Source organism: Mobula birostris, chromosome 6 (genome assembly GCF_030028105.1).
Source record: "Mobula birostris isolate sMobBir1 chromosome 6, sMobBir1.hap1, whole genome shotgun sequence".
Taxonomy (NCBI): Eukaryota; Metazoa; Chordata; class Chondrichthyes; order Myliobatiformes; family Myliobatidae; genus Mobula; species Mobula birostris.
Window position 1 is genome coordinate 188,326,442 of NC_092375.1, and position 24,746 is coordinate 188,351,187.

Here is a 24,746-nt window from a genome sequence, read left to right on the forward strand (position 1 = left end):
CGTACCGGCCACCACTGCATTCTTCGCGGCAATGTATCGGTCCGCGGCCCGAAGGTTGGGGACCACTGCTGTAAAAGGTAGAAACGAGAAAGTTTTCTTGCTCAAAATATTAAAGAAATGTGTCATATTTAACTGGAAATCAGTTCATCTTTTACTCGCTTAGCTATTCACAGTAACAGAAATTTTGACTGGGGTGCCCAAACTTTTGCATGCCACTGTATAGTGAGCTGAAAGAGGCATTACAGATAGACAAGGTGGTGAAGGTGACAAAAATGGCATATAGCACACTCCTCATTAAACAGGACAAGTTCAAGATTTAGGATGTCATGTTACATTGTTCAAGACATTAGTGAGACCACAGCTGGAATAGTTCGAGTTTGCATTAAAATAATGTATGAAATATACAATTATGCTAGTGAGGGGACAAAATAGATTCACAAGAATATTTCCACAAATTATGGTTTTAAGTTACAAGGAGAGATTGGATTGGCTCGGACTGTTTTCCTTACAGTGAAGGAAGTCAAGGGGTGACCTTTGGAAAGTCTATAAAATCATGAGTGGCACAGAGAAAGAAAATCATCTTGGTCCTTTTTTGAAAGATAACAGTCTAAAACTAGATGTTACAAGCCTAAAGCAAGAAGGGAAAAGATTAATAGGGCATCTCAGTAGCAGATTTTTTTAAAACAGAGAGTGATGAGCAAATCGAATGGACTGCCAGAGATGAGTGCAATTGTAATTCTCGGGTTTCCAGCCGGGGACAGGTATCAATTTTAAGTAATGTTTCAGTGACAAACTCTGCCATCTTCATCAAGGATGTCTAGTGTGGCAATATATGTACACCCCCCCCCCCCCAACCCGTCATCCATTCCTCGATTGGTTAATCCTCATCCAATCAGGTTTTCGCTCTCCCTATTTGTTTACAATCCAATCCAATTGCAGTTCTTAGTTAAAGCAAGACCTTCGGGCTGGCTGGTGGCACGATGACATCAGCGCCGGACCCAGGAGCAGAGATTACCCGGTTCGAAACCAGTCGGGTCCACTCCCGAGTACGCTTTCCATCTGTGCTGGGTTGAGTGTCGAAATCACAACTCGACCTCATAAAATAAAGGAAAAATACTGCGAAAATGTCTGTGTGAGGAGTGGCGCACCACACAGTCCCTCTCTCTCACTCCACACCTTGTAAAAGCCATGAAAAAGACATCATGGATGCATGCATGCAGATGCAGAGACGCGCACGCACAAGACTCACACGCACACAGGCACACACCAAAAATAAGACCCTTGTCTTTGTTAAAATTCCTTTTCTCTAATTTTACTTCATTGGCTTCCTTCACCAGGCACTTCCAGCTGCAATTGGCGTGGAACAGTAGTTCTGTGCCGAAGTCAATTCTATGACCGTTGCGAATGCAATGTTCTGCTACTGCCGATTTCTCTGGGTAATCAAAATGGATACACCTCCTTGCTCCTTGAAGCGGGTTTCTACCATGTTCCCCATCTGGCCAATCAACTTAAGAACGAGGAGGAATCTGTTGTTACCGCCTATCTTCACTATATTTCCACAGTTTCTGGAAGGATCGCTAGGATCCTGAAGAAATACTGGATTAATACCATCCATAAACCCTTAAGGAAGTTCAAATCACAGCCTATGCAGGTCAAAGATGAGCTGGGACTCGAGACAGCTGGCGTTTACAGGATTCCCTGTGAATGCGGAGCAGCTTACATCAGCCAGACGGAGTGCGCGGTAGAAACCCACATCATGGAGCACAGCAGGTGCATCTGTTTGGGTTACCTAGGTAAATCAGTAGTAATAGAACATTGCATTCGCAATAGCCAAAGTATTGACTTCGATGGCACAAAACTACTGTGCCATGTTCTTTGATAATTAATGTACTTTGAACATTTTGCAGAACAGAATTGTTTCAACATACTTATTTCTTTCAAGCTCTTTACCAGCCAGGACTAGAACCTTGATGAATACAACCGAGTTGCTAATTGTCCCGTGGTGCAACCACAACTCAGTTTAATGACCATGCTACAAATTAACTATACAAGTTTACCCCCTTGTAAAAGCAAATCAAAACTATATAAGTGCACCATTTACATTACATATGTCAAACAGCACAAAACAATTTCCAATTCTGATGCAGAACTTTGAATACAAGTCTCCTCTCAGCCACAGAGACTGATCAAATGACTGCATAATTATACTCAAATGGTACTAAATAGGAATGGTATTAAAAGGAAGAATTGAAATTATGTTAAATGCAAAGGAACCTTAATAATGAGCTTAATTGAAGAAATCAGTAACTCACCGATATTGCCATCCTGTGACAAGATTGGTGTACTTCATCAAGTATCCACACACATTCTCCATATGATCACTGCAGAAGAGAGAATAAAAATAAAATTAAATGAACAAAGGAACAAGATCATATTGTGTTCGGTGTTCACGATGCATTCTTCTCACCATTGGTGAGACCCTCCATAAATTGAGGGACTTCTTTGTTGAGCAACTCTGCTCCATCCGTCAAAAGCGGAACTTCCTGGTGGTCTAACATCTTAATTCTGATTCCCATTCTGACATGTCCGTCCACGGCCTCCTCTTGTGCCAAGATGAGGCCACTCTCAGGGTGGAGGAGCCACTGGTTATATTCTGTCTGGGCAGCCCCCAATGTGATGGCATGAAAATCAATTTCTCCTTCTGGTAAAAGACTTTTTTTCCCCTCCCCTCTTCTTCTATTGCCCATACTGGCCACTTACCTATTCTCACCTGCTTATCACCTCCCCTAAAGTCCCCTTTCTCCTATGATTCACTCTCTTCTCCCATCAGATACCTTCATCTCCAGCCCTTTACCTTTCCCACCCACATGGCTTCACCCATTACCTTCCAGCTGCCCTCCTTCCCCTCCCCACACTTTTTTATTCTAGCATCATCCCCCTTCCATTCCATTCCCGAAGAAGGGTCTTAGCCCGAAACATAGCCTGTTTATTCATTTCCATAGATGTTGCCTGACCTACTGAGTTCCTCCAGAATTTTGTGCATGGGATAAATTTCAGTCCTGAAGCAGAGACTCCGCCCGAAACGCACTGTTTATTCGTTTCCATAAATGCAACCTGACCTGCGGAGTTCCTTCAGCATTTTGTGTGTGTCATACAAGAAAATTACCGACTGCTCATAACAGTAAAGAAATGCGCCAACAAAATGAAGTTCAATTTATTTTCAGCATTCAGAAAAATTTTAAGCAGCTATTAAACTTAACACATGTTATGACCAAGCATCTGAATAGGTGGTTAGGTGAACAGATGTGACATTAATCACTAAAGAGCCAAAAGCTTTGCCAGCAATTGGCTGAAATTCTGATGCTGGAGCCCAGTGGCCTGCTGCACCAGGTTTTGTCTCAAGGACTGGAGATTTGATCTATGTCCTGCTCAACATCAGCCCAGGTGTACTACAAAGTTAATCGGTGGATGATGACTAACAAGTCCGGCAGTGGATGTTTTTACCGTAGCTGTGTTTTAATGGGATGTTTAACAAAACTTCCTGTATATAAAAATCTACATAAATGGGGTTCAAGGAAAAATTAGAAATTTCCTTCTTTTGGCTGAAAAAAACAAGACAAATCAAGACTAGTGGAAATTTTGAAGAAAAATATAGTTAATAAAAGGATACTTGGTTTTGAGGTGACCGAAAGAAACTTCTGGAGGAATTAAGTTGCTGCAACTGTGGGGAGAAATGGGAGAATAACGGCACAGAATAGATGGGCAGAAGGGACTGCTTCTGTGCTGTAGTGCTCCATGACTCTTCATCTGGACATACTTTTAGTTGTTCAATTATAGAATGCTCTGTCTGCCTATCGCCTCAATAGGTCAACGGCAGACACAATCTCAATGGCTCTCCACACGGCTTTTGACCATCTGGACAACACAAACACCTACTTCAGAATGCTGTTCATCGACTATAGCTCAGCATTTAATACCATCATTCCCACAATCCTGATTAAGAAGTTGCAGAACCTGGGCCTCTGTACCTCCTTCTGCAATTGGAGCCTCAACTTCCTAACCTGAAGACCACAATCTGTGCGGATTGGTGATAAAATATCCTCCTCACTGACAATCAACACTGGCAAACCTCGGGGTTCTACTGCTCTACTCTCTATATACCCATGACTGTGTGGCTAGGCATAGCTTAAATAGCATCTATAAATTTGCTGACTATACAACCAATGTTGGTAGAATCTTAGGTGCTCATGAGAGGGTGTACAGGAGTGAGATATGCCAACTGGTGGAGTGGTGCTACTGTAACAACCTGGCATTCAATGTCAGTAAAACAAAAGAACTGATTGTGGACTTCCAGAAGGGTAAGACAAAGGAACATATACTAATCCTCATAGAGGGATCAGAAGTGGAGAGAGTGAGCAGCCTCAAGTTCCTGGGTGTCAAGATCTCTGAGGATCTAACCTGGTCCCAACATATCGATGTAGTTATAAAGAAGGAAAGACAACGGCTATATTTTATTAGGAGTTTGAAGAGATTTGGCATGTCAACAATACACTTGAAAACTTCTGTAGATGTACCGTAGGAAGCATTCTGACAGGCTGCATCACTGTCTGGTATGGAGGGGCTACTGCACAAGACCAAAAGAAGCTGCAGAAGGTTGTAAATCTAGTCAGCTCCATCTTGGGTACTAACCTACAAAGCACCCAGGACATTTATTGGGAGCGGTGTCTCTGAAAGGCGGCGTCCATTATTAAGGACCTCCAGCATCCAGGGCATGCCCTTTTCTCACTGTTATCATCAGGTAGGAGGTACAGAAGCCTGAAGGCACACACTCACCGATTCAGGAACAACTTCGTCCCCTCTGCCATCCGATTCCTAAATGGACATTAAAGCTTTGGACACTACCTCACTTTTTATTAATATACAGTATTTCTGTTTTTGCACGTTTTTTAAAGATCTATTCAATATACGTAATTGATCTGTTTGTTTATAATTCTTTTTTCTCTGCTAGATTATGTATAGCATTAAACTGCTGCTGCTAAGTTAACAAATTCCACGTCACATGCCGGTGATAATAAACCTGACTCTGATTCTCTTTGGGGCCAAAAAGAGCCACAAGGCTGCTTTCCTCGATGATGGATGCTGCTTTCTTGTGACAATGCTCGTGGTAAATCTGCTCAGTGGTGGGGAGGGGCTTTGCCTGTCATGGACCGTGCTGCATCCATTACTATTAGATGGCTATTCCATGCAACGGTATGCTTTAAAAGAGTAGACAATCATAAGAGTTTGTCGAAGTGTTAGATGTCATGCTGAATCATTGCAAACATCTAACAAAGTTGAGGCGCTGCTCTGCCTTCTACCGTACATTACAGGCCATTCAGCCCACAGTGTTGTGATGACCATGTAACCTACTCTAGAAGCTGCCTAGAATTTACCTACTGCATCACCCTTTATTGTCCTAAGCTCCATGTACCTATCTAAGAGTCTCTTAAAGACCCGATTGTATCCTCTACCACCTTTGTCGATTGTGCATCCCACGCACTCACCATTCTGAAAAACTTGCCTCTGACATCCCCCTTGTACTGACTTCCAAGCACCTGAAAACTATGCCCCCTCACTCTATAGCATCCACGCCCTTCTTGTAATGAAATGGCCAGCCTCAACATATGACTCCAAGTGAGGTCTAACTAAGGTCTTATAGAGCTGTAACATTACCTCGTGGTTCTTGAACTCAATCCCATGGTTGATGAAGGCCAACACACCATACACCTTTTAACAAATCTGTCAACTTGCACAGCAGCTTTGAGTGTCCTATGGACATGGAGCCCAAGATAGAAACATGAAAACCTACAGCACAATACAGGCCCTTCGGCCCACAAAGCTGTACCAAACATGTTCTTACCTTAGAAATTATTTAGGGTTACCCATAGCCCTCTTTTTCTGAGGTTCAGGTACCTGTCCTGGAGTCTCTTCAAAGACCCTATCACATCCACCTCCACCACCGTTGCAAGCAGCCCATTCCACACACTCCCCACTCTCTGTGTGAAAAAACTTACGCGACATCACCATGCCAATCGATATTTGGGAAATTGAAATCTCACACCATGACAACCCTGTTATTATTACATCTTTCCAGAATCTGTCTCCCTATCGGCTCCTCAATGTCCCTGTTACTATTGGGTGGTCTATAATAAACACCCAGTAGAGATATTGACCCCTTCCTGTTCCTGACTTCCACCCATAGAGACTCCGTAGACAATCCCACCATGTCTTCCTCCTTTTCTGCAGCCGTGACACTATCTCTGATCAACAGTGCCACGCCCCCACCTCTTTTGCCTCCCTCCCTGTCCTGTCTAAAACATCCAAAGCCTGGCACTCGAAATAACCATTCCTGCCCCTGAGCCATCCAAGTCTCTTTAATGGCCACAATGTCATAGCTCCAAGTACTGATCCATGCTCTAAGCTCATCCGCTTTGTTCATAATAGTCCTTGCATTAAAACAGACACATCTCAAACCATTGGTCTGAGCGTGTCCCTTCTCTATCACCTGCCTATCCTTCCTCCCACACTGTCTCCAAGCTTTCTCTATTTGTGAGCCAACCGCCTCTTCCTCCGTCTCTTCAGTTTGGTTTCCCCCCCCCCCCCAAGCAATCGTAGTTTAAACTCTCCCCAATAGCTGTAGCAAACCTCCCCACCAAGATATTGGTCTCCCTGGGATTCAAGTGCAACCCGTCCTTTTTGTACAGGTCACTTCTGCCCCAAAAGAGGTCTCTATAATCCAGAAATCTGAATCCCTGCCCCCTTTCCAATCCCTCAGCCACGCATTTATCCTCCACCTCACTCTATTCCTATACTCACTGTCATGTGGAACAGGCAATAATCCTGGGATGACTACCTTTGTGGTCCTGCTTTTCAACTTCCTTCCTAACTCCCTGTAGTCTGCTTTCAAGACCTCCTCCCTTTTTCTCCCTATGTCGTTGGTACCCAATATGTACCACAACCTCTGGCTGTTCGTCTTCCCACTTCAGGATATCGTGGACGCAATCAGAAATATCCCGGACCCTGGCACCTGGGAGCCAAACTACTATCCGTGCTTCTTCCCTACATCCACCGAATCGCCTGTCTGACCCCCTAACTATAGAGTCCCCTATCACTGCTGCCATCCTCTTGCTTTCCCTACCTTTCTGAGCCACAAGACCTTGCTGATCCTCTACAATGCCAAGAGATTTACTGTTAATATTATATTCCATCTTCAAATTTGACCTACCGAAATTAACTACCCCATACTTATCTGGGGTGAAGTCCATCTGCCACTTCTCAGCCAAGTTCTGCACCCTACTTGTGTTCCGCTGTAACCTCTGACAACCCTCCAGACTATTCACAACACCCCCAACTTTTGTATCATCAGCAAATTTACTAACCCACCCTTCTACTTCATCCCCCAGGTCATTTATAAAAAACCAGACAGGAAGGATCCCGGAACACCACTGGTCACTGTCCTCCATGCAGAATATGAACCATCCACAACCACCCTTTGCCTTCTGTGGTTAAGCCAATTCTGGATCCACAAAACAAGGTCTCCTTGGATGCCATGCCTCATTACTTTCTGAATGAGCCTCACATGGGGAACCTTATCAAATGCCTTACACTTAATCCATATACACTACATCCACTGCTCTACCTTCATCAATGTGTTTTGTTACATCCTCAAAGAATTCAATTGGGCTCGTAAGGCATGACCTTCCCTCGACAAAGCCATGCTGACTATCCCTAATCAAATTATGTCTCTTCAAATGCTCAGAAATCCTGTCTCTCAGGATCTTCTCCAACAACTTGCCCACCACTATTGGTAAGACTCAATGATCTATAAATTTCCTGAACAAGGAAATTTCTACTCCCTTTCTTGAACAAGGGAACAACGTTTACAACCTTCTAATCTTTGGCACTTCTCCTGTCCCTATTGATGATGCAAAGATCATCACAAGAGGCTCAGCAATCTCCTCCCTCACTTCCTACAGTAGCCTGGGGTATATTTCGTCCGGTCCCGACAACTTATTACCTTTCAACATCTCCAGCACATCATTTTTCTTAATGTCTATACACCCAAGTGCTTCAATCCACTTTAGGTCATTCCCACAATTGCCAAGGTCCTTTTCACTGGTGAATACTGAAGTATTCATTAAGTACCCTCACTACCTCCTCTGGTTCTATGCACGTTTCCACACTCACTCCTGATAGGTCCTACTCTCATACGTCTTATCCTCTTGCTCTTCACATACTTATAGAATGCCTTGGGGGTTTCCTTAATCCTGCTTGCCAAGGCCTTTTCATGGCCCCTTCTAGCTCTCCTAATTTCATTCTTGAGCTCCTCCCTGGTACCTTTGTAATTTTCTAGAGCTTTAACAGTACCTAATTTCTTGAACCTTTCATAAGCTTTTCTTTTCTTCTTAACTAGATTTTCTACATCTTTGTACACCATGGTACTTTTAGCCTACCATCGTTCCCCTGCCTCAATGGAACACAACTCTGCAGAGTACCATGCAGATGTTCCCTGAACATTTGCCACATTTCATCATGCATTTCCGAGAACATCTGCTCCCAATTTACGTTCCCAAGTTCCTGCCTATTTCCCCCTGCCCCAATTACATGTTTTCCCAAATTTTCTGCTTCTATCCCTCTCCGGCGCTTTGTAATGCCGCTTACATCTAGACCTAGAACTGATCATCTGAAATGATAACATCAAGGAATTAAAGTTATTGACTCTCTCCACCTCTGATCTCCAGCTGAGGGCAGGCTCACAGACCCCTCCTCCTGTAGTCAATAGTCAGCTCTTTGGCTTTTGAATGAGATGTTGTTGTGGTGACACCATTCAGCCAAATTTTTAATCTCCCTCCTATATGCTGATTCGTCACCACCTTTAATTTGGCCTACAACAGTGGTACCGTCAGCAAGCTTAAATAGAGCAGTGGAGCTGTTCTTAGCCTCACAGTCATAAGGATAAACTGAGTAATGCAGGGCTAAGCACAAAGACTTGTGGTGCACCTGTGCTGATGATGCTGTGTTCCGATCAACTGGGCATCTGATTGATTTTGTTTTTAAATTAATATTAATGACTGTTCAGATAATGAAGTAATCCAGGCATGTACGCACCAAAACATGAATAATTTTCAGGCTTAAGCAAATATTTAACAAGTGCCAGACAATGGCTCACTCTAAAAAGTACTGAATCTCCCTGGTCATTATCCTGAGGTAATCCTTGAGCAGACTTTAATTGAATTAGTTACATCCATTCAATAATATCTGCAACAAGATCACAGGCCAGGCACTTGATGGCAAATGACTCATCCTTTAACTCCTCAAAGTCTTTCCTTATCCACAAAGTGCATAATTGGGAATAAACAGAAAAATGATAATTTGCCCAAGAAGCGAGATTCCAACATTTGAGCAACTCTGCATCATCTGAGACAGTGATTCCCAATGGGGGCAGTTACATGTCCTAAAGGGGCCATTCAAGATTCTTGCGGGGGTGGGGTGGAAGGAGGGGAAAAACTGTAAACAGCACCCTAACTTGAGGCACGAGACCTGACAACCACGTCAACTTGCTGGCATCATCATCTGATAAGCATTCCAGTTTTTATTAATTTTCTAAATTTTATTTTAGCCCCATTAATGATGGATAAATTTGTACAGCATGATCCCCAAGAGTCTGAAGACAGAAAAGCCTTGAACTCTAATCCTGCTAAGAAACAGAAAGTGCATTAATACTATGTTACATACATGGTTTTATTCTGTTCATGTCAGATCAGCGACGCCCCATGTGTCTTACTTGTAATACTGTACTGTCTAATGAAGCCATGAAACCATCAAGATCACAGGAACACTTCCATAACGACACCCTGAAAAGGCTACTTATGGTATTACTCAGTTCCAGAAGATGAAAGAAGTATTTGAAAAGCATTGCACACCCGAGTCATTTGCCAAGAAAGCTAAAAATGACCTTGATAGTGGTCTCACTGCTTTTATGACACTTCCAAAATGATAGCAAAGTGTGAAAAATCTCGTACAATCGGTGAAAGATTAATAATGTCTGCTGAATCAGAAGTGCTCACCACTGTTCTCAAAATGGATACCAGTATTTTAAAATCAATTCCTCTGAGTAATAATTCTGTAGCTCATCATATTGATGAAACAAGTGAAGACACTGAATATCAACTATGCACAGAGCTACAGAAAACAGAATGTGGGATACAACTGGATGAGTCAACTGTACAAAATAACCATGCATTGCTAATGGCATATGTATGATTTATCAAAAATGGAAAAGCTTATGAAGAGATTCTCTTATGTAAAAAGAGAAAAACAAGTATCAACAGAGAATCAATCTACAACAAGCTCAAAATGTATTTTGAGGATAAAAGTATTCCAATTAGGAACATGATTTCTTGTGCAACGGATGGAGCACCATATAAGACAGGTTGCCATGCTGGTTTAGTAGAAGTTATGAAAAAATATTCCAAGTCTGTTTGAAATCCATTGTGTAATTCATCGCCAACGTCTCTCAGCCAAAGACCTCAGCCAACAACTTTTTTCAAGTATGAATCTTGCAATACCTGCCATCAACAAAATTAAAGCTCATCCTTTAAATAGCAGAATCTATTAAATCCATTAAATATCAGTTATGCCAAGATAACGTTGAAGAGTTTGCACTGAAGTGCACTGGTTATCAAAAGGCTGCTGCTTAAAATGTTTCTTTGATCTTTTTGACACTATGGTTGATTTTTTCCAAAGTCAACAAGAGCTTGGTAAACAAAATTGAACTTCTATGTGGAGGTGTGGCATACCTAGCTCATCCGTATGAGAAAATGAACATTCTAGATATGACAATGCATGGTGAGAACTTCAATTTAATCCAGGCAAAAAATGCAGTGTCCACTGTTAACAGAAAATTTGAAATATATAAGCAAAAGATTGGGAGAAGAATGTTCTCACAGTTTTCCTGTATGGAAGGAGTGGTCTCTTTCACAGACGGTGATTTGCAAGAGTACTGCTTACACCTGCAGTCACTGAAAAAGGATTTTCAGAATCAATTCAAGGATTTGAACGATCTGGAAAATCTGGACTGGGTAATTAACCCATTTCTTTGCAAGGTGGAAGATCAAAAATAGTTTGCAAGAAGAAATTATCAAAATTCAGAATGACAAAGCAGCAAAAAATGTCAGCTTTTGTAGTATGTGGCTACACTGTAATAGTTTCCTGGTCTTTGGAGAATAGCCCAACTGCTTTTCATTGCATTTCCATCATCCTATCTTGTTGAAAGAGGTTTCAGTACAGTGAACCACATACTGACAAAAACAAAAACCGCTGGGACATTGTTACGCATGGGGACTTAAGGCTTTTGCTGTCACACCTTGAACCAGATATTTCAACTCTTGCTAAAAACTAGCAAGTTCAAGGATCACGCTAATATCGAAGCTGCTGTACAGCACATGGATATGGTGTAAGCTAGGTCTAAAGACAAATATTATTATTCTCATGTTAACAAATGGTAGAAATATTTTGCACTATGGAGGCAGCGAAAAATGCATTGTGCCTAAGAGGGGCATTGGCAAATATGAAAGTGTTTTAGGGGGCCATTGGGCTAAAAGGTTGGGAAAACACTAATCTAAGATGATGTAGCCAATGTACTGATACTCAATTATGTTAAGCAGTTATACCAGCTTTTCTGAACCTTTCAAGGAGGAAACCTTGAAATAATTTTCAGGCCTCAGGGAACCCCTGCATAATATTATTATATCTATAGATCAGTAAGTTGGAGATATAATAATCTAAAAATAATTGTCAATTCGCTATTCAAAACCTTTCTTGAAAAGAACATAGTTAAGCTTAGCTAACCTTTCTTGAAACTAATCTCTTTCTTTCCCTTTCATAAACTTTAAAAGCTCAAAGCAAACATAATAAATTTCTCAATTCTGGGTCAAACTTGAGAAAAACACACACAAATTTCACCTTCAACTGAAATGAGACTATTTCTATCCTTGCTCCTAATGCTTGTTAAACAAGAAAAAGCTTGTTCACACATGTAAGAAGTTGAAAACTGCAGCAAAATGTTCATTGCTTTCCTATGAAAGGCAGGATACTCTCCTCTCCTTTCAGAAATCCAGAACTTGTCCAGGGACAAGTAATTAAATCTCATCAGAGTGCAGGTCACAAGGTTCTTCCCCTTCTCTTAAACAGTTCTCAGAATGAGCAGAAAATTCAGAGAAAGGGTCCCTCACCCAGTTGTACACTTGTGTTGAATGGGAGAGAAAACACTGCTCAATTTTGTTCTTTGGTTCTTCCAGGTGGTTGTCAACAAGGCTTGAGACATTCTGATCCTTCCTCACTCTCAAGCCCAAACAGAAATGGAAACGTTTCAATATTTCCTTTTGCAACATGATTTTTCCAAAGATTCTGTTTCCTTTTAAATCCAAGAATCTTGTCACTTAAGGTCAAAACATTTTCTCCAGGGCCTTGCAGAGACTTGTTTAACTGGTTCACATGATGAAAAATGTCTGCTAAGTAGGCTAGTGTCTGCAACCATTCTTCATCTTCAAAGCACTGAGCAACATCTGACCTATTTTCTTGAAAGTACTCCTGCAATTCACCTTTCAGCTCAAACACCCTGTGGAGAACTCTTCCTCCGCTAAACCACCAGATATCTGTAAGTAACGGATTGCTGTGGTCTTTGTCCAAGTTTTCACACAAATTTTTTTTAAACATTCTTCTGTGAACTGGTCTTAAAGCTACTAAGTAACTTGATTCCTGTACGCCTTTACTGATTGTGATTTTATTTTCAAAAGTTTGAAAATGTTTGTTTTGAAATTCTAAGAGTTGTTTAAGATAATCAGCACTTTACATGCCATATGGCTGTGATTTGTAGTTAAGTATCTTTTCAATTTTGCTGGAGGAATTGTTACATTTATAAGTTGTTTACCACAGACTAGGCACAATGGAATACTACAACTTGAATCACCAGTTCATGTAACCTCATTGGTAAGTAGCTTTCATTGTAAAGACAGACTTTTTTCTGTTCGTTGTTGCACTAGTACAGTGAAGTGACTAAAATTGTAATTCTTCATCATTGATTTTATCAGAATTGTCCGTAGGCCTAGGTCTAGAATCCTCCTCTTCCATCCTCCTCAAAAAAAAAATTGCTATGCTGGACTGTTTCTAGAATGAAAATTTTCCTCCAATTTTCAACTACACTGATAGAGTTTCTTTGCTCCCGTAAGTCAGTCAGCAGTGCACAAGGGGAAGTTGGGAAGGTAGTTCAGGAGGGAGAGGCAGACATCATAGCCCAGGTTGGGCGGGTCCATTCAACACTCATAAAATGCCTTCAGGTTCCTGAACAGCCCACCGTCATCCCGTCTGTGCAATACAGCACTCATCAATTATCAACGACCTCCCCATCTCACATCAAAAACTGAGAATGCATTCAACCAATTAAACATCGTCCTACTGCACACTGCCATACTGGACTGAGATTACGAATGGGGATGTTCGGTCACTGCTCACCACTCCGAGTGCTAGCATTACACGTTGTGCGGAGTTCAAAAAACAATGTTTATTTTATTTATTTATTTCAATCACAATCTCTTGCGGAACCCCTAGTGACCTCACACAGAAACCCGGTTGAGAAACCCTAACTTATACACTTCACAATTGACACTATGTTGCTGTAGTGTGTTTCATCTATAAACTGCACCAGCAATATTCAGGGGCTTCGATAGTCACAACTTCTATACTCCTAATGTCGAGTATTGAGATGGCTAGAGTTCCAGGAATATGGGACTCATGGAGAAGTTCCCTTACAGTGCACATACCACCCAATTTTGAACTGCTAGATATTCAGTCTAAATCCTTAAACCACCTAACATTGTCAAGGACTTGCTGGACAGCTTCATTTAACAGGAGTCTAAGAGAGGCAGCCGATTAGCCAATAAGACAACTAACAACAAATAAAAATAAATTAGAGTTATTGATCCTTTTTGCATGAGCGGCATTTTTGCTATTTCCGATGCATTTGACTTCTTTTTTAGGAGGGTGGCTGCTAGCTTGATGCTCAACCCAGCATGGGTGGAAAGCATGCAAGGAACCGGTCGATTTGAACTTGGGACCGTTTGCCTCAAAGTCTGGTGCTCATGCCACTGTACCATTGGCTGGCAGTTAAATTGGAGTCCAACAGAGTGGTCATTGTCAACTTACCAGTAAGACCTTGATAATGTCTGGTAAAGTTCAAGGAGTGGTGGGGGGGGGGGGGGGAGGGTAGAATACGTAAAGTTTTATATGCTTCTTAGTCAGTTCAGTGCAGGTAGATGGGTAATTAGTGGAACGCTCAGCGTAATTTTTTTTGCCAGTATGTGAAGCATAACAGAATTGATTGTGGTTTGGTGTACAGCATAAAACACAGGACAATACCATAACAGACAACACAATAGTAACCAAAAATTTACAAGATAATAGTGCATATAGCAATGAACAAAAAACAATTGGCAGAAAGGTCACATATGCAAATGTCAATAATCAAACTTAAATAAACATTCAAAGTAAATTTTACTATCAAAGTACAAATATATCACCACATACAACCCTGCAGCATGCTTAGCAAATCAGAATCAGATTTAATTTTGCCTGCCTGTCTTGAAATATAACTTTGCGGCAACATTACAATGAAATACATGGTAAATAAATATAGAGAAAAAAAACTGAGTTACATTAACTATACATATGATAAAAGCTAAAATAGGTAGTGCAAAAACCCCAGAAAAGTAGTGAGGTAGTGTTCTATTAAATCTATAGAATAGTGACTATAACAAGATCAATGAAAGATCAACCAGAGTGCAGAAGACTATAGACTGTGCAAATGCAAATATAAATAAATGGTAACAAATAACAAGAACATGAGATAATGAGATAAAGAGTCCTTAAAGTGAGATCATTGGTTGAGGGAACATCTCAGTGAATGTAGTTAACCCCTTTTGTTCAAGAGACTGATGGTTAAGGGTAGTAACTGTTCTTAAACCCGGTGCTGGGAGTCCCGAGGCTCCTGTCCTTCTTCCTGATAACCAATGTTCCCTCTAATTTTTAGTAGTCAGTGTGTGCAAAAATCTTATGTTGTGCAAATTTTTCTCCTGTGACAAAAGTATGTACACACTGAATGCACACATGGCACAGTTTATGTAGGTTTACAGAATATTTGACATAAAACTGCACAGAATAACAACAAAATAACATACATATTTAAGTCACTCAGTTATTCTTTTCCCTCTCCTGTCTTTGGCATTTACCCATTCTTTGTAAACTCTACCTAGACTAGTAGAACTTCCATCCAATTGATAGCTTTTGATTCTCATTAACATATCCAAATGACATTCACCTAAACAGTTTCTCAGCTTGTTTTTGAGTTGATTCATTAGGCTAAAACCTCGCTCACAGTCCGCAGTAGATGCAAGAAAGGTTCCCCCAATGTCCATCAACTGTGCAAGGTCACAAAACTGTTCATTTTGAAGTACAAATGCCACCATTTGAGCAAAGTTTGAAATCAGTTTGGATTTAATTTTTCCTTGCAAGGAAAATTTGAAATCATTAAACTAACTATACAGTATTTTCAGCTAGAAAATCATGATATTTTAGACATAACGCATTAACTTGTTAATCGTCAAGTGTGAAGTCACAATCTGCAATTACAGAGAAATCAAAAGCTGACCACTCTGGTACCTGATCTTCAGGAAACCTTTCTTCTAAATGAACACAAAGACTATTTATAAACGTCAACAGCGAATTTGTATAATACTGTGATGCCTTCTTCACGTTGTTGGCCTAGCAAAACTTTAACTTTGTCACTCCACGAAACATTATCTCCCAGATACTGCTTTCTCATCTTGTTAATTTTGCCTCGTGCAAAATGAACTGAATGAATCGGTGTCAGGCCACTCTTTTGCAGAATCTTGCACAGTACAGCCAGTTCATCACTTAAAACCTGTAAAGTTACTTTGTATGTGATGTTTATCAATTTCTTGTGACAGTATTTAGCCACAGGGTCATTTGACTGATCTTTTTCAATAAAACCTTAGTAAGCTATCTACAGATTTGAAACATATCTTTGTAAATTTTACAATATGAACACTGTCCGCCAAAGATGGCTGCTGCTGTGACGCAGCTGGACAAACCGGAACAGGAAAGGTGAGGTGACGTAAATTAGTGACTTGCATTGTGGTATTTGAAAAACCGAATAACTAGTTAACAGAAACATTTAGCTAAAAGATTATGTTCAATAAGTATAATTATTAATTACTACATTATTTTAGGTAACTAACCTTTTGTGCGCACATGAATTTCCTTTGTGCGCTGGTTGAAAAAGTGTGCGCACACACAGCTTAGAGGGAACGTAGCTGATGACACCAGTGAGGAAAAAGGCCTGGTCTGGGTGGAGGGGATGCTGAGTTCCTACGACTGCGTTTCATGTAGTGGTGCTCAATGGTTGGGTTTTACCCCTTATGTACTAGCCGGAATCCACTACCATTAAATGACATTTTCCATTCAATGACATTGGTGCTTCCATACCAGGCCATAATGCAGCCACTCAATACACCGTCCACTACATATCTATAGAAGTTTGTTAAAGTCTTTGATGTCATGCATAATCCCCACAGAATCCGAATGAAGTAGAAGTGCTGCTGTGCTTTCCTTGCAATTGCACTTACGTGCTGGGTCCAGGACAGGTCCTCTGAAATAATAACACCCACGAATTTCAAGTTGCTAACCCTCTCCACCTCTGACCCTTCAGTGAGTACCGCTAGTTTCCCTCTCCTGAAGTCTACAATTAGCTCCCTGGTCTTGCTGACATTGAGTGAGAGGTTGTTGTTATGACACCACTCAGCTAAATTTTCAATCTCCCTCCAGTATGCTGATTCATCAGCATCTTTAATACAGCCCACAACAGTGGTATCATCAGCAAACTTCAGAATCAAAAATCAGGTTTATTATCACAGGCATGTGCTGTCAAATTTGTTAACTTAACAGCAGCAGTTCAATGCAATACATAATACAGAAGAAAAAAAAAGTAAAAAAATAAATAAATCAATTACAGCATATGTATATTGAATAGATTAAAAATCATGCAAAAAATAGAAATTATATTGTTACATACTTCATGGATATCTTGTGACTGTCTTATGAGTATGATGTAATGGTCCTGCGGAGGTCACATGATGTAATTTTCCCGCCAGTGAAGTCACATGATGATCTGTTCTCAACAGGTATATGAAAGGGAGACCCTGGTGACGCAGTTAGTTTTCAGTTTAGTTTTGTGTCAGAACTCCATTTTGCTGCATATTCAGCTTATGACGCAGTATTGTTTTAAAGTAGAGTTCTACTTTCTATTGTAAGTAGTACTGGAGAGTGAAGACCTTACCAAAATACAAGAATTCACCGAGCGAGTAAAGCTGATATCGTTTGGTGGTCTTGGAGAGGATCGACCTTTATTGAATCTTCGTTCAAGTAAAAGTGACCTGCTAAAGTAGGAAGGATAGTGCAGCGTCGATTCTCCAGAGGAAAAGGTCAGTTCCTTTAAACCGTTTTATTTCTGTCATCGTGAATCCTGCGGACAAGGCTGGGATCAACAGTAACGTGACGTCTTCGAGGAATTCTTTACTTCAGGAAAGTCTCTCCTAATTGGCTGTATAAATCTCTTGGACTTTAAAATTTACCATTCTAAGAACTGTGTTCGAATTTACCACTTTAAGAACTGTTTTCGCATTTACCCATTTAAGAACTGTTCCAGAGTTGCCATATAGCAGTTAATTTTCAATTAAATTAGACGTTTGAATATTTTTCGCTATTGTTGATCAGAGTTTAATAAATGTTTGTTTTTATAAAACTTGACTCAATTCTATATTCATTGTTGCCGGTCACATGACAATATATATTAAAAAAGTGAGGTAGTGTTCATAGGTTCAATGTCCAGTTAGGAATCGGATGACAGAAGGGAAGAAGCTGTTCCTGAATTACCGAGTGTGTCCCTTCAGGCTTCTGTATCTCCTACCTGATGAAAGAGCATGGCCTGAGTGCTGAAGGTCCTTAATAATGAATGCTGCCTTTCTGAGACACCGCTCTTTGAAAGTGTCCTGGGTACTTTGTAGGCTAGTAGCCAAGATGGAGCTAACTAAATTTACGACCCTCTGCAGCTTCTTTCGGTCTTGTGCAGTAGCATCCGGCCCCCACACCCCCCCATACCAGACAGTGATGTAGCCTGTCAGAATGCTCTCCACCATACATCTATAGAAGTTTTTGAGTGTTTTTGTTGACATACCAAACCTCTTCAAACTGAACTGTAATGACAGACATGAGCAAGGTAACAGCACAATTGGATGGGCAGGTTGGCGTGTGCTTACGTTAAGAATGAAATGTGCAAGGGTGCTGAACTTACAGCATGGATCAGTACATGGAGATGTGTCTCAGAAATGAGGAGGAAGCATAAGTGGGGGGGGGGAGCTACGCTATTAATCAGGAACAATATCATAGCTGTACTCAGAAAAATGTAACAGAGGTGTCGACATGGGTAGAACTTAAAAATAAGAAAATTGCAATCACTCTAATGGAATTGTACTGCAGACTCCAGGACTTGCTCAGGACAAGTTTAGCTGCATCCAGCAGGGGCCCTAAAATCAGCAAGGAAGAGAAACTCAAGGCATTTTATACATCAGAGCAAAAGGATAACTGGGGAGAGGGAAGGGCCACTTAAGGATAAAGGCGGCAACATGTGCTTGGATAGGGATGATATGTGTGTGAGGTCCTAAATGAGTACTTTGCATCAATATTTATCAAGGACATGGAGGATGGGGAGATCAATGTGGAGTATGCTAATCTGTCAAGGCATTGAGATAAAGGAGGTTGTACAAGGCTATAAAACCATAGGAGCAGAATTAGGCTATTCAGCCCATCAAGTCTGCTTTGCAATTGCGTCATGGCTGATCTCAAATCCACTCAATCCCATAAACCTGCCTTCTTGCCATATCCTTTGATGTCCCGACCAATCAGGAAACTATCAACTTCCGCTTTAAGCATACCCACGGACTTGGCCTCTACCGCAGTCTGTGGCACAGCATTAGTAATACCAACAGCAATACCTATGTCAGTCTGCTGTTTATTGATTGCAGTTCAGCATTCAACACAGTCATACCCTCAGTCCTAATCAACAAGCTACAAAACCTGGGTCTCTATACCTCCATCTGCAACTGGATCTTTTGACTTCCTCCCCGGGACACCACAGTCTATGCGGATTAGAAACAACATTACTTCACTAACAATTAACATTGCAAACCTCAAGGACACGTGATTAGCCCACTGCTCTACTCTTGCTACGCCCATGTTTGTGTGGCTAGACACAACTCAAACACCATCTACAAATTTACTAATGACACAACTATTGTTGGCAGAATTTCAGATGGTGTCAAGGAGGTGTACAGGAGCAAGATACATTAGCTGGTTGAGTGGTGCTGCAACAAGAACCTTGCACTCAACATCAGTAAGACCAAGACCAAGGAATAGACTGTGGACTTCAGGAAGGGAAAGTCAAAGGAACACACACCAGTCCTCAGTGGGGTATCAGCAATGGGAAGGGTGAGCAATTTCAAGTCCCAGTTATCAACATCTGAGAATTTATCCTTGGCCCACTATTGATGCAATCATCAAAGCAGCACACTAGTGGCTATTCTTCCATTAAGAGTTTGAGAAGATTTGGTATGTCACCAAAGACTCGAGCCACTTTCTACAGATATATCTGTTTGCATCACCGCCTGGTATAGATGCTACAATGCATAGGGTCAAAAGAGGCTGCAGAGAATTGTAGACTCAGACAGCTCCATCATCAGCCTCCACACCATTGAGGACATTTTCAAATGGCAGTTCCTCAATAAGGCAGCATCAATCATCAAGGGCCCTCACCAAGTGCCACATCCCCACTTCTAATTATTACCATCAGGAAATTGCAGGAACCTGAAAACTCATACTCAACATTTTTGGAAAAGCTTCTTCCCCTTTGTCATCCGACTTCCGAACAGCCCATGAACTCATGAACGCGACCTCACTATTCCTTTTTTGCACTATATATTTCCATTGTAACTCACAGCATGTTTTTCAAGTTTTGCATTGCACTGCTGCAATGACAAATTTCACACGTCAGTAATGATTCTGACTCTGTTCTGCTCTTCCTGAAACTCATTACACATTTCCTCCTTTCAGTTCATATTCTTAATTATTATTGTTCATGATAGGTTTTAACCCGTAATAATTCAAAAGAAATAGAAGTACTTCATAACAAGAAAAACAAAACAGATTCTAAAATACATTAAACACGCAGATGCAGGAAATTTCGGGCAATACACACAAAATGCTGGAGGAACTCAGCAAGTTAGACAGCATCTATGAAAATGAATGAACAGTTGACATCTTGGTCCAAGACCATGCATCAGGTCCTGATGAAGGATCTCAGTCTGAAAAGTCAAGTGTTTACTCCCTCTATAGATGCTACCTGATTTGCTGAGCTCCTCCAGCAAGCTGTGTGTTCTAAATTAATTTATTTGTCTGGGGTCTACTACTACTACTGCAAAATTATCTGCTGATATGACAAAAATTAAACTGGCTCTCACTTCCTTTCCATCTGGAGTACTTGATTTAAACAATTTTGATAGATGACTTGACAGATTTAGTAATTAGCTCACACGTGTTTAAGAGATGGTTGCCCAAAAGACAGACTCCACTAACCATAGATGCTAAGCTGAAAGGCCAGCAGTTATTGGGCACCACCACCATTAAACAATATGATACTTTGAGCCAATACAAAATATCACACAGACAGAATGGACTTCCATTTACACTGAATATATAAAACTACTTCCTCAAAATGGAAGTTACTTCATGACTGCATTTGTGTAGACTGCAATTTACCAGCAGTGACTACTTACTTCAAACAACAGTGTCCAAAGTTCAAAGTACATATATGTCACCATATACGACCCTGAGATTTATTTTCTTGTGGGCATACTCAATAAATCTATAGAATAATCGTCATAACAGAATCAAAGGCCTCCCAACTTGGGCATTCAACCAGAGTGCAGAAGACAACAAACTGTAAGTACAAAAGAAATAACACCATGCCATCCCAAATACGCAGCAAATATCGAGAACACGAGATGAAGAGAATCCATTGGCTGTGGGAACATGTCAATGATGGGGAAGTGAAGTTGAGGAAGTTATCCCCTTTGATTCAAGAGCCTCATGGTTGAGGAGTAATAACTATTCCTGAACTTGGTGGTGTGTGCTCTGTACCTTCTTCCTGATGCTTGCCTTTTCTAGATACTAGCTTAAAATTTAAGTCAGTCAGAGATAACAGAAGCAAAATTAATCTCCTTCTAGTCCAATAAAGAGCATCATTCACAATTAAAAAATGTGTGAGGTCTTTACAAATTCATCCTTTCCTACCACATCACATTCTTCTGCTACCCATATACCAACAAACATTTAGTTACAAAAACCAAACATGTTCAACAACTTTGAAACCTGAAAAGCCCTCATTATTGGAAATACAGGAGAGTGAAGACGTTAGAATCCAGAGTAACAATCTGCTGGAGAAATTCAGCGTGTTGAGCAGCACTTAGCGGTGAATGGGGAAGGAATTGTCAATAAATTGCCAAAACCTTACATCATGCCCCGATAGTCACTGATAATTCCTTTCCTTCTCCAGATACGCTTGGCATGGTGAGCTTGTGTATCAGATTGTTTGAATCCTCCACTGTTATTTAAAACAGGTATTTTAGTGAAAACTTCAACTAGTCCAATCTATACAAGTTGAGACCTTAGACAAAATAAAAAAAAAGTTGTAACACCATGCGCACAAAAGAATCTATAAAAATACAGCCTAAACCCTAAAGTGGAAGAGCATTACACATACCAACATAGCTATACTGCCCAAAAACAAAAGAACAAGGAATCCAGATGCAAATATAATACTATTTAATCAAGATAACCCGTGGTCAAAGCAAACCTTTCCACAGGCACTCCACAAACCTTTCCTTTCTCTGATTGTTGGAATACTGCTGTCGTATTAGAACCTCAGCTGTAACTGAAACATTCTTAAAGTCACCCTTGTCAATCTTGATAAGGTACATAATGCTTCAATACTGAGTAAAATAATTGGGTTCTATTTCTGTCCTTTGTTGTACCAAGAAGGTTCTCAAATAGAAATTTGAGGCTTTTTCCACTGGCATACATGAAGAAAAATAAATCAAAAGCTGTGCACAACTGAGTACAGGTTGATTGTACGCATCTCCTTTAGTCAATCCATCATACCATTTGCAAGGATCTGCATTATATCACATGCCCATTCTCTCAAATAGATTTAGCGAGCAGAAGGAATGTATAAAGGAATAATTATCAAACCGTACAGGGGAACAAGTAAAAAATAAACCTGACTCATCATTTCTCAGAAACTGGTCAATAGTGAATGACATCAGCTGCTACAGTGGCTGTGTAGTTTATACTTAAATTGCATCCTGGTACCTGACAGTTTAGAGGGTATTAATCTACTTAAGTAAGCAGTAAGTGAAAGCAATTTAACAAGTACGTTTTGAAGTCCGATATAAATTAAGGTTCCCTTGTATTCTTTTAAAAAAAGTCTTCAAGACCTTTTAAGCACTTATTGCGTTTGTTAATTTTTGATAAGGCTTTTCAGTATGTCCTTGGACAAATGAAAGCTAACAGTTTATTTTACTTCAAATTTCCACCGAACAATACCAGCTATCACACTATCAAAAAAAATCAGATGGTAAGTAAAAGACACAAGCCCTGACTGCAATGGTTGGCCAGGCGTTTGGTTAATTGGGTTTTGATCCGAGACCTTGGTGGAGAAAAAGAAAGTAGAAAGGTTTTGGGAAGGGATTGCAGAACATTGAACCTTTGGCAAAACAGCTGCACGTAGAAGGTCATGAATAGCAATTTTAAAGTTAAAGCATGACAACCCGATTTACAATGTCATCTAGAAATTAAACATTCTAGGATAGGATACAAGCAATTTCTGACATCAGAAGCCAACCAAAAACACTGTCAGCTCTGAAAGCAATAAAACATGAAGATTTCAGCAAACAGTGGAGACACATTATGGAGGTTTTTAAACAAAAAACACTGAAAGGAATGGGCATTGTTATTTCTAACACAACCTGGAAGGGGAAGTAGTGGCTCTTCATTGTTCAACCAATGGAATATTTTTACCATTATAATCACTAGTTAAGGTTCAACTGGGTCACGTGCATGTGAATGGAGAATCTCTTTCAACAAAAGGACATTAGCAAGCCAGTTTGCTTTTTTTTCCAAACAACAATCTGAAAACAGTAACATCTTGAAGCATATTGACCTATGAAGGAGCAGGTGTTGGCAGTCTTGAAATAAAAGTAGATAATCCCCAGGGCCTGATCAGGAGTATGCTGGAAAATTGCAGGGAAGCTAGACAGTGATTGCTGAGGGCCTGGCAGAGATTTTTGTACCGTCACTGTCTATGGGTGAGGAACTGGAAGACTGAAGGACGACTAATGTTGAATTTATTTATGAAAGGCTGAAAGAAGTCAGAGAAATACAAGCCTTTAAAACCCTTACATCAGTGGTAGGAAGTTACTGGAAGGGACTCAAAGAGACAGGATTTATTTGCATTTTTCAAAGGCAAGGAGTAATTACATATAGTTTCATAAATGTGACTGAGTTTTTTTTTTGAGAAGCTGGCCAAGAAGATTGAAGAAGCAACACACACACACACACACACACACACACACACACACACACACACACACACACACAAACTGCTGGAGGAACTCGGTAGGTCAGGCAGCGTCAATGGAACTGAATAAACATTTCTGAGCCAAGACCCTCTTCAGGACTGGAAGCAAGGAGGAAGATGACAGAATAAAAAGCTGGATGGAGGGGAAGAAGGATGGCAAGAAGATGACAGGTGAAGCTAGGTGGATAGGAAAGATAAAGGGCTGGATAGGAAGGAATCTGATAGGAGAGGAAGGTGGACCATAGGAGAAAGGAAGGAGGAAGGGCACCAGGGAGAAATGACAGACAGGTGAGAAGAATCAAGAGCTCAGAGTGGAGAACAGAAAGGGGCGGGAGAGAAGAGGGGGACTTTCTTTTAAAAACAAGTTGATACTCAAGACATCAGGTTGGAGGCTACCCAGACAAAATTCAAGGTGCTACTCCTCCACTCTGAGGGTGGCACATGTCAGAAAAGGAATAGGAATTAAAATGTTTGGCCACTTGAGGAGGTGGCCAACAAGATGGAGTTTAACAAGGCCTTTGACATGATCCTGTAAAATAAACTAGTTTAGAAGGTTAGAATATATGGAATCCAGGGTGAGTTAGTGAAATGGATATACGAAGAGTGATTGATAAGTTTGTGGCCTAAGGTAGGAGTCAATTTTAGAAAACCTAGCACATTTATTTTTCAACATCGTCCCCTCTGATTGATTATGCATAAGTTTGAAGTTAATAACTCATCTCTTTCTACCTTAGGCCATGAACTTATCAATCACCCCTGTTGAGTTCTTAACTGATGCGTTATTAACAAAGAGTTGAAATGCATGTGCGTGTAATGAGAGCTATATAACTCATCTCCTTCTACCTTAGGCCACGAACTTATCAACCACCCTGCTGTGGACACTCTC

General features: G+C 40.6%; 1 protein-coding gene across 2 annotated transcripts in view; it reads right to left on the reverse strand.

The window, feature by feature from the left end:
- Nucleotides 1-24,746, reverse strand: part of osbpl11 (oxysterol binding protein-like 11) — a 140,684-nt gene that overhangs the window by 92,228 nt on the left and 23,710 nt on the right. For both annotated transcript variants that reach the window (XM_072262093.1, XM_072262094.1), the window contains exon 2: nucleotides 2,313-2,381. In XM_072262093.1, the coding sequence (XP_072118194.1) occupies nucleotides 2,313-2,381 (69 nt within the window). The remainder of the gene's footprint in view (nucleotides 1-2,312; nucleotides 2,382-24,746) is intronic.